Source organism: Citrus sinensis, chromosome 4 (assembly GCF_022201045.2).
Source record: "Citrus sinensis cultivar Valencia sweet orange chromosome 4, DVS_A1.0, whole genome shotgun sequence".
Taxonomy (NCBI): domain Eukaryota; kingdom Viridiplantae; phylum Streptophyta; class Magnoliopsida; order Sapindales; family Rutaceae; genus Citrus; species Citrus sinensis.
Window position 1 is genome coordinate 23,598,812 of NC_068559.1, and position 11,700 is coordinate 23,610,511.

General features: G+C 32.4%; 1 protein-coding gene across 2 annotated transcripts; it reads right to left on the reverse strand.

Moving 5' to 3' along the window:
• Nucleotides 1–8,514: 8,514 nt before the first annotated feature.
• Nucleotides 8,515–11,492, reverse strand: LOC102620654 (transcription factor bHLH30). 2 transcript variants are annotated; one of them, XM_006484342.4, is made up of 3 exons: nt 10,478–11,492; nt 9,653–9,788; nt 8,515–9,574 (listed from the first exon to the last, which is right to left on the reverse strand). In XM_006484342.4, exons 1-3 carry the CDS (start codon nt 11,090–11,092, stop codon nt 9,306–9,308), a joined length of 1,020 nt encoding a protein of 339 aa, XP_006484405.1. In that variant the 5' UTR covers nt 11,093–11,492; the 3' UTR covers nt 8,515–9,305. The 2 variants fall into 2 exon arrangements, with proteins under 2 accessions (XP_006484405.1, XP_006484404.1); XM_006484341.4 differs by having other exon boundaries at nt 8,515–9,788.
• Nucleotides 11,493–11,700: the final 208 nt, after the last annotated feature.

An 11,700-nucleotide genomic window follows, 5' to 3' on the forward strand; every position in this document is an offset into this window, starting at 1 on the left:
TATCTGTAGTTTGACGGAAATGCCCGCGGTGGTTAGATATACAGTTGCGGGGAATGTTGGGGTAAATTTATTCGGATGGATAAGGTGATAGTTCGTGTTGTGTGGTACCCCACACACATGTGCGTCCAATACGTTTCCTCTTTAGTCTTTAATCCGGTTCGGTCTGGGATAACACAACAAGAAGTGGACGATGATGTGATGACTTGGATTTGCAAGTACACGTGGCAGGCTGTTTTGAGTTTTGATTGGCTCCTTATTGTACATTTGCAGTTGTAGCCTGTAGGGCACATTTTTGGTCGGAGCTCTCTTTCGCAATCTGGAGTTCGCGAGAGTTTCAATGATTCTGTGGGCTGCAGAGTTTACTTACATTCTACTTCTTCAATTTCGCGTTTTTTTAATTTTTTTTTTCTTTTTACAGTTTATTCGTATTTATTATTTTAGTAGAATGTTTAAATGTATTTGAATTTGAATTAAGAAAGAAACCATGAGCGTGTGAGATTGAATTTCAAAGTTACCGGGTCAAAAGATTTTAAACTAAGAATCTCGATTGAATTTCAAAATCGTTATTCTTTTTCAAGTTCACATGATACGCTGTTAACTAATATTGTTATCAAATATATTTTCTTTTACAACTTCCACTTATTAGTAAAATATTTTAAATACTTAAAATTAAATTGATTCATTTAAGGTATTATCCATTTGAATTGGAGTCGAATCTATCTATCTATATATCTATATAAAACTAGGACTTGAGGAGGTGATGTGGCATCACCATTTCTCATCTTTGTATATTATCTATTATCTAATAAATAGAGAAATTTTCTTTTAAATTTGATTTTTCATCTTCTCATAATTAATTTGATTGTTATTACAAAATAACAATTATATAAAGATTTTAATAAGACATATTCTTTGTAATGAACATCCAAGGGGGGGTGTTATGAATTTATTAAAATGTGTAGATGTTCATAACATATATCACTTAGTCTCCCCACTATCTCCCATTATCAACTTTTAATTTCCCTATAACTCCCACTATCTCACAATGAATTATGATCCATAATTTTTCATTAATTTCATGGAGTGATTATGTAACTATAAAAGGAGAGCTCATCTTTTTGTTTCATACACACACAATTGGAATGAATAAAATCATTATATAATATATTCTCTCATTTTATTCTTTATCTTGCGTTGCTTCTTTATTTGTATTGCTAACTAATAGCTTTTTTTAATTTTTCATAAGGCTGCCTCATTTTTAAAAAAAATCAATTCATATTTTTTATCAGTTTCGTCAATTGTAAAGTAAAAAAAAAATGATAATACTAAATTCTTTTTTTAAAGCTGCGTGAAGCGTTGTTCTATTTTCTAGTTTATATTAAAAGTCGAGTGGTAGTTTATCATCTAACTATTAAACATTTATTTAAAATCTTTAAATATACTTATCTACTTTACTGTATTTATGTATACATAATAAATAGGGATGTGAGTTTACTCGATATTACATGTCACTATTTGAGTATTTACCATTAAAATTGAATGCAAAATTCTAATTTATTGATCAATATCCTCCCCCTTATAAGTCTAAGATCCATTTAATTAATTTTATACTAAAAATGATACTGTTATTATAAACAGTGGGGCTGCGAGAACTTTATTCAATACAAGAACAGTCTGCTCTAATGCCATGCCATTCAAAGACTAGAAAGAAAGACGTGGATTCATCAAAGATTTGACATAAGTTGGGACCATAAATCATAAGGGTTAATCCCTAATCATAGATCCTATCAACTTATGTTGCATTAATAAGAAGTTGTTTGTAGCCATTGATCAAATGATTAGGGGTTTGTTAAAAAAAAAAAAAAAAAAAAATCAATAATGCAGTTGGCGGTGCAAATAATTGCAACTGCAATAATAATCGGTTTCAATTTTCACCGCATCGAACGCGACATTTCATTGGCGGAAAGAGTCGTAGGCCCTAGGCGTCCTCGAATCGGTTTGTTAATATTTTTCAGTGGGTCCAAAATGAGGCTCCCTACCCATCACGTCGACCGTTGCAAAATGGGAAATTTACAAAATTAGCCATAAAACTTTTACGTTTTTCAACTTTAACCCCCCAAAGTTTTTTCTATCATAACTAGCCAAACACCTTATGTTTGGACTACATTACCCTCATCACTTTCATCAAATTTACAAAGCCATGCCACTTTTTCAAATTTACAAAGCCATGGCACCTGTTCCATTGCTTGTCGCGCATAAACCCACGGATTTTATGGAGTACATGATTTTGGATTTGATTTGTCTCGTCGTAAGCTTCGAAACGGTATATTATACGCCTAAAACGAACATATATAGCTCAAGTTATGGCTTTCGAAACATATATGAAATTTAGTGAGACAGGTGCCTGTCGCACATAAACGCAGTGCGTTTATGTGCGACAGGCACCTGTTCCACTGCTTGTCGCACATAAACTCACTGCGTTTATGGAATGCATGATTTTGGATTTGATTTGTCTCGTCGTAAGCTTCGAAACGGTATATTATACGCCTAAAACGGACATATATAGCTCAAGTTATGGCTTTCGAAACATATATGAAATTTAGTGAGACAGGCAAGTGGGACAGGTGCCCCTTTCGGGTCCCACTCCGGCCCCGCTTCGCTCCTTTTTATCCAATCCAACAATCATATTCTGCTGCTTAACACACCAATTATGATTTTTCCTCCATACCGGGGGGATTCTCAGAAAGCTTCTTCCCCCCTTAAGAATCCCCCCGGGTGGTGAATCAGAGCAGAGTCGAGCCCTCGCCCCCCCGGGGGGCGGGGGGATTTCCTCACATTTGAAGGATTCAAATGCTGTTATGCTTATCTGAAGGATTTCAGATAAGTTGAAAAAGCTTATCTGAAAGCTTTCAGATAAGACTCAAGGTTATATATATTTTTACATGCTTATCTGAACTCTTTCATATGAGAGTATAAGAGTTCAGATAAGAGTATGGTAAAGGCCTTATTGCCTGTCTCACTAAATTTCATATATGTTTCGAAAGCCATAACTTGAGCTATATATGTCCGTTTTAGGCGTATAATATACCGTTTCGAAGCTTACGACGAGACAAATCAAATCCAAAATCATGCATTCCATAAACGCAGTGAGTTTATGTGCGACAAGCAGTGGAACAGGTGCCTGTCGCACATAAACGCACTGCGTTTATGTGCGACAGGCACCTGTCCCACTTGCCTGTCTCACTAAATTTCATATATATTTCGAAAGCCATAACTTGAGCTATATATGTTCGTTTTAGGCGTATAATATACCGTTTCGAAGCTTACGACGAGACAAATCAAATCCAAAATCATGTACTCCATAAAATCCGTGGGTTTATGCGCGACAAGCAATGGAACAGGTGCCATGGCTTTGTAAATTTGAAAAAGTGGCATGGCTTTGTAAATTTGATGAAAGTGATGAGGGTAATGTAGTCCAAACATAAGGTGTTTGGCTAGTTATGATAGAAAAAACTTTGGGGGGTTAAAGTTGAAAAACGTAAAAGTTTTATGGCTAATTTTGTAAATTTCCCTTGCAAAATATCAACTTCGTTTGATGTTACGCTTTTTAAATGAATAATTTTTTAAATATTAATACATGGAGGCACGATAAAATTCATTTAATTTAAAAAAAGGGCCATGATTATTTTCAAGTTGCGTTAAGGTAGAGTATAAATTATAATTATACGTGTAAAATAATAAATAATAAAAAATATGTTATAATTTTAATCGCGTGAATGAGAAGAATTATTCTATCGTGAAGTAGTTTCTAACATAATCGTATCCTAAAAAATACTACAAATTCTAGTTGTAAATTACACGATCGGATTATTCCATTTTCAAAATATAAACTACTGTAGATTCATGTGTTTACAAATTACAATCATTCTTAATATTACAAAAACTATTGAGATACGTTTTTTTTTTTTGCTTTAAAAAGATAAACTAATATAGCACTTCATTGGATAAAAATAAATTATGTAGGTCAATTCATGTTTCATTAAACTAATGATATTATATCATATCAAGTTATATAAAATTGTACCTTCAAAAGAGTGGGGTGATGTTATAACTACTCTATTTTTTATTACTTTTTAATCAATTTAAATATTTTCATCGAATATCAAAAGGTGGAAATTTCTTAATTTATCTTAAGTTTATGATGCTAATATGTTATAATTATTAGGGCAAAACTATATTGTTATAGGGTAAGTAACCCTTCCTTTTATCTTTTTTCTAGATTAATTACACTGCAATTCTTATTCTATTGTGAAAGTAAAAGAATTAAGAAATTTCTATATTTGTTTTAATTTTTTAAAATTAGATTAAAGGATAGGGCTAGTTTTCTTTAATTATTAACTCACATACCCATCATCAAAGTTTTAAAAAGAAAATTTACTCTATATAACTATCTAAATATGAAATATATCATTGCCAATTTTTTTTTTTTTATAATGACTTCGCCTTCAAATTCTTATTAAAAAAAAATTGAATTGTTTGCCAATTCATAGTTGCAAGAATAAATGAAGAGAAATTGTGTATATGTGCATTTTTGTCCCCACCTTTTGATACCTTCTTAAAAAATAAAACATAACCCATTATTAATGGTATTGGTAAATTAATATATTTTTAATGCATATTCAAATTATTGACCAAATATTTGGTAAGTATTATGAAACAAAAAAAAATTAACCACAAATTAAGAACATGAAATTAAATTCGTATGTATAATTATCATAAAATATGGTTTGTAATTAATACATAATTTTACTGTATGTTAAATTAATTAATTAAATATACTAATGTAAATGTAAGAATAAGTCATTTTAACATTGAAATTAAGTATGTCAATAGACTTAAGTATATAAACTTTAAAATATTATGGACTAATGTATCAAAATTTTGAACTTTTGAACTCTTTTAATTTTGTAGTGAACATCAAGGAATGTAGTGTTACTAACCCAACAAAAAAATCTTAGTCATATTAACGGTGGATTAAGAAAAGACAAAAAAAATGGGTGGTTACATAGTTGGACCTAATTATTAATAGTAGGTGATGCCCCTATGTGTAGCTAGGTTGACAATGGATGCATTTTGCTCTCCCGATTATCCAATTTCAATTCATAATAGAGAAAGTAGTTGATATTAAACGGTGACTTTTTTCCTCCATCCATTTTTTTTAATTTAAATATGCTAATTAATTAATTAAGCTTTGACTATTTTCAAATTAATTTTGTGGCTAGTGGAAAACAATAAGTTTGGGGTCTAAATCTTCCTCTCACAGGCTAGTCGAAAGTAATAAATTTGGGGCCCAAACCTTGCACACACAGGTGGAGAGGAAATTAAATTATCGTTAGATTATATAACAAAAATAATGAATTTAGTGTAAGTAATATCTTTCTAAGATTGGGAAAGCAATTTGGCCATATAAGAGCACCATCAAAAGGTTTTTCAAATGAAATTTTATTTATCATTTAAAGTACTTATCATTTGAAGAACCACATAAGCTAAAAAATATTTCAAGAAGCTCTTCAAATAAAATTGTCTTTCTCGAGAAGGATAATATCATTTAAAAAATCTCATTTGGAGAGCCTTTTGGAGCTTCAATTTATTATTGTATTATTTTTTATCTTCTCATTCTTGATGGGAGAGGTGTTATAATTGTAATTATTTTGGTGGAGATAAAAGTTTGATTAAAATAATATCAATTTATTTTTATTTAAAGAATTTTTTAAGAGATGACTAATTTTTCACTTTTTTATTTGGTACATAGGTAAGTAAAATAAGCAAGAGTTTTTTGGTAATGCCCACATAATGTAGAAGTATAACTGTGTATGCTAATTTGGCTAAAACGGAGCCTTGTCAAGGACAGCCAATGGGAGTAGTTTCTTGCGGGCTAGACTTGTGAGTTTCTACTTGGGCCTATTTGTCATTCTTTTTAGGCCTCCAAGTCATTTCTCTTCGGCCTTCTTATCATTCCTATAAGTACTTGTTTTCAATAATTAACAAAGATTGGTGGTATTTGTTTAACCCTCTCATTTTATTTGAGCAGCTCCAATTTCTCAATTAACTTTATTTATTTTCAGAATTGCCCTTATTCATTATAATCAATGATTATGAACTCATAAACAAGAAAATTTATAAAATAATCTTATCAGAAAATCAATGAATATGCTGACACGTATAAACCAAAGGTATGAAATTAATTTTAATTTTCAAATTTAACATTTTTATAAATTTGGAATTCCTCCATTTTCTATCTTATTATGAACCGAGAACAACCATTAACTTATGTAACAATATATGTACCCTAGTTTTAGAGAAAAAATAATTAAGAAGGGATTTTTTTGGGGGGGGGGGGGGGGGGGGAAGGGATTGTGAACTCTAATAATGTGACAGAAAATCAAAGTCCAGTAATTTGAGGAGCATATGCTTCATGGGAATTGTTTTTTTTTTTTGGCATTTAGGGTGATTTTGGAAACAAACAGATTGAATTGAGAAGTGGGGCATATAAAACTTGTAAATCAACATTAAGTGTAAAATAAGATATAAATTAAGTAAATAAAACATAAGACCTGTAAATGAAAGTTGAAACAAGTAAATCAACATAAGAGTAGTAAATTGATGTATTATTGGTAATTAAAATAAAAAACTTATAGATATAATATAAAACTTAAATAACATTATAATATAAAACTTATAAACCAATATTAATTGTAAAATTTATAGGTGTTACATAAAATCTGTAAATCAAGTTTTTGTTAAGTTTTATTTTGCATTAATTTTTTTTATTTTACACTTAATTTATGTTTTATTTTATACTTAATGAAAGGGATTAAGTTAGATATTACATCTATCTTTTTGGGATTAAGCGTAATTACAGCATCATAGAATTTTCCTCACCACTTATTAACAAATGGACTTTTTACACGCCATTCAATTCTAAAAAAAATTGTTGCTTTAATCATACCTTGCTCTAAAATTACTTGTGTCATGCACACCTTGTCTTCATATTTTCTTTTGATTTTTGTTAATTTGCTTTTTTCTTTACTTTTGTATTTCAATTTTCTTAAGACCCGTTTGGGATAGCTGCGCTGTGTCTCAATGGGATTTAAATTTCTATAAATTACAGTGTATACATAAAATTCAAACCCAAGATCATGCAATGCCCAATCCCTCGCTAATCGTTTTCGTAGTAGATGTTGATTAGAAGGCCCCAGAAAGAGAAAAAAAATGGATACGTCTTCTAGGAAGAAGACAAGAAAAGAGAACTCACGCAACAAATGACAATAAATCCTATTGATGTAAGACACTTCATTAATAATCAATGGAGTATTTTTGACATTATAGAGTTTTGTAAGAAATAATTTATTTTTAAACATTTTAATGGAACTTATAAAAAGTAGAAATAAAATAGGTGTTAGTAAATAGATTCATGACTCTAAATTTAAATAAATGGTTAAAACAATAATTTCATCTCTACCCAGCCCGTATCATTTAAATGAATATAAAAATAAGAAGAATAAAAATGTTAGAACTTAGAAGCTCCATTCTTTCAGGTTCAATTCTCACTTTCGGCCGCAAGTGAAGAATGAATGAACGCCACTCAATTCAACGATGATAAGTGCTCTGTACGAAATAGACTTTTTGTATTTGGCATATTTGTCAATTTGTGGCTGATGTGATAGCCATCCATTGCTTAGACTTCACAGCCTCAGGACCCTCAGGAAAATAAAAATAAAAATAAATGCACGTGAGGGTCTGCTAATGTGATAATAAGATGGTGCCATGATTATTTATGCCTCCCCATGTCCCTAAGCAGGTGAATCTGGTAAATAAAAAAAATAAATAAACAAACAAAATTTTCTACATTTTGATAAATGTTTTTGGAGCAGGGGTTGTGGTATCAACAGTTTTGTATTTTCTGAATCTAGACATGATATATATTTACACACATTCTGTTTTGTTGATCATATCAAAAATCTCAAATTTTTTTTAAAAAAATTAGTATTTCTTCAGTCACATTATTGTCATCGTTGCCCCCCCCCCCCCCCAAAGAAAAAGCAAAATTTAGGTATTAATTTTGTCTCTCTTTTTTTTAAATTTGTTCCTAATACACTGTGTTTTGTTCTAAACATATTAAAATCTAATTTTTTTTTTAAATTTACCCATTACTATATTATAGTAAAATAATCAATACTAAAGGATAACTTATATACATAGACACACACACATCTGCCGCCTCCAGCAATAATTATCCTCATTTATCACGTTGAGCAATATGCATGAGTAGCATACAAAATAATTAACATCGCCGGAATAGACATGTTAGAAGATGATGATGATGATAATAATAATAATAATAATAATAATAATAATCTGTCACATGGATTAATCACTGCATTAAATGTGCCGAATATGAAAGCCATTAAAATCAAATTAGAAAAGCAAAAAAGAAGGAGAAAAGGCAGAAAGGGAAGTAGAAAGTCAAATACAATATTATGCTTTATGTACACTCTTTCAGGTTTTAACTTGCAGTGCAACCCGTGACACAGAAACAAACATAATGCCACATTAGGGTTTTTCATTTTTAAGTTTCTTTTAATAAAAAACCCACTAATGGAAAAATGCCTGGGAGTGAATACAAAACAACATTGTACAAAACTAAGAAGAATATGCAAGTGATGATGGTGGGGACTGTGGACGATGTAATGTAGTAGTAGTTGCAGTACATGACATTATTATGACAAGAACAACAGCGTCACCATAAAGGCCAAAAGCAGTCGAGGATCTTTTTCGTGGGAAGTGAAACCTTATATCAAAACCTAACATAGCAAATGTGGACTTTCAAATTCATCAATTCATTGCTCTCTGAATTTTCTGATCTCATTTGGACATTAACATAGACAGACACATGCATGCAGCGCTTCACTTGGGGCTTTGTTTTGTTTTCTAGCTATACTTCCATATAGTGCTCTCTGAAGTGATCTTTTTGAACAATTAAAACCAAACCAAAAGCACAACAAAATGGGAAGAATCACCATCACCATCAGCAACCATCAATCATCACAAACTGCCAAACACTTCATCTTAATTAGCTCTCTCTCTATTGTCTATCCCCCTTCCCTTACCTCTCTCCATTTTCCTATTTTCAGGGTTCATGTAAGTACACGATCACACCATCATCACACATAACACACCAAGAAAATTTAGAAAAAAAAATAAAAATAAAAAGAAAGAAAGAAAAACACCCACATGAGATAAATTTAAAGGGACCTGTGTTCGAGGTTATTGATATTGGTTCTTTGTCTCTTTACACTCCCAGAAGAAGACTCATCACCAGAAGTCTTCTCCATCACTGCTTTCAATGCTTCTTCAATCGAGCTTATAGAGTACTGTTGTTGTTGTTGCTGATGCTGCTCACCAGCAGCACTGCTGCAACTTGAATCTTGATCATCCGCAGTGATGAACAAAACATTCTTTGCACGTCCACCGAGTGTTGTGATTTCAGCTTTTAGAGTTCTCAAACGTAAAGCTTTCAATGACTTTATTAGGTCAGGTAAAAGATCAGACCTATCCTCACAACAAAGTGAAGCTTTAATCACGAACTTACCATCTTCATCCGATGCATCGACGGTTAGCTCATCCATTTCGGTAGGTACCGGACTCGTTTCGGCTATCAATGAAGTCTGCCGCTTTAGCTCTTTCACATGTTGGATCACTTCAGCTAGCAAAGAAGCTTTGTCCGTCTGCATATTAATAATCAAACGCAAAATAATTTCAATTATTTGAGGTTACTTGTTATTACTTCATTTTAAACCTGTAATGCATGTCAGACAAGAATGTCCCAGCAGTTTTGTCTCTCTCTCTCTCTCTCTCTTTATTGATTTCTTTTCAATTAATGTCCTGATAGTTTGAATGCTATATATGTCCGGCAAGAAATTTCCAAAGGAAGCTTTTCAACTGTCCGTTGGTTCCTCTTTATCGTGTCATTAGAGCGACATCAACGCTTATTTCCTTTTGTGTTTTGCTTAATTTTCTCCTCGGAACTACAACTAGCTAGACTCAGACGAACGAACCATAAGACAAAACAATTTTTCTTTTTCCCTAAAGATGCGAACAAAAAGAGAAGAAATGTAACTACCTTTGATGTATCTTAAAGCTAGGTTTGGTCTTGGCTTTGCATATATTATCAGACCAACCATCTAAGTAGAATCCTAGAAAGATCTAAAGGAGATCTTTGAATATGAAAACAAACTCATTATAATTTATAATACAAAACAAAAAGGGAACCGAAAAGGCATATCGCATATGACACCCCCATATATATATATAATATACACCATGTTGTACGCATGAGGATATCTAAGGGTTTCCTTTAAAAAAAAAAAATTAATAATAATAATTTTTAATTTTTTGATTTTATTACGAGACTTACTTTGGTTGTGCTGGGGAGTAAGCTGCGGAGCTTAGCAAGATGGTTGTTGATTCTTTCTCTTCTTCTCCTCTCAGCTTCACTGTGGCTTTTAGAAGCAGCAAGAGCCTTAGCATCCATAATTTCTTGAGCAGTCATTTTGTTTAATTCAGCTTGTAATCCGAAGGGGGCTGAACCGGGTTGAACCATTGGTCCAAGAGTGTCAGAAATGATCCTGAGATGATCATGAGTTGATGAACCATCATAAGCAAACTGTAGAGCAGGAGCTCTTGATCTGTTGATCAAACTCCCGTATGATGTTGTTGGTGGAGGAGGAGGAGGAGGAGGGAGAACAAATGGGTCGTGTTCACGAACCGGGTTAGGTCCAAAGTGAGCCGGGTTGAACGAGTGAACCTGAGTGAGTGACCACGGTAGGATTGGTGAAACCTCAGGGATTATCAATCCGCCTCTTTGCTGTTGTTGGTGGTGGTGGTGGTGGTGCTGCTGCAGCTGCTGCTGATGCATCTGTTGTTGCTGCTGTTGTTGTTGATGATGAAGAAATAACTGTTCTTGGTAGCTTTGTAAGTTATGAATAGTTTGTGAACACTGCCCTTGATCTTCTTCCTTCAAACCGCACATGATGGTGATGATCTCTTCTATTTTTAAAGTACTAATTATCAAATTCTGTAGAGGTTGCAGGTTGTGATTATCATGTTGATCACGGCCTTCTGCTTCTGCCAAAAGGAAGGTTTAAAGAAGAAAAGGATATATATCCAGAGCTCCCTTTAATTTGATTTATAAGTTTGTTTACATACATAAGAAGAAAATGGACTGACTTTTCAGTGGTAGCTAGCTCTCTTGTGGTGGTGATGGTGAATGATGATGATCTTTCATATATCTTTCACTTGGGTTGGGGTTAGGTTTTTTTTGTTCCCCCCCCCCCCCTTTTTTTTTTCTTTTTGCTGCCACGCCTTTGTGGGGGTTGCTTTGTAGGTATCTTTTTGTTTTCTTTGTTTTTTTCTTGGCTCATGAGGATCTGTATATATATATATATATAGAGAGAGAGAGAGAGAGAGAGGCGGTAAGTAGTAGTACTACTAGTCTCCTTTACTTTCTTGTTACGGCATTCTCAATTCATCAGTGTAGCTTTCGTGGGTGAGGATCTTTTTATTTCTTTTAGTTTTATTTTATTATAAAATTATGCACAAGCACAAAGTTAAAATGGGACTGCTTGTATGAAGAAAATA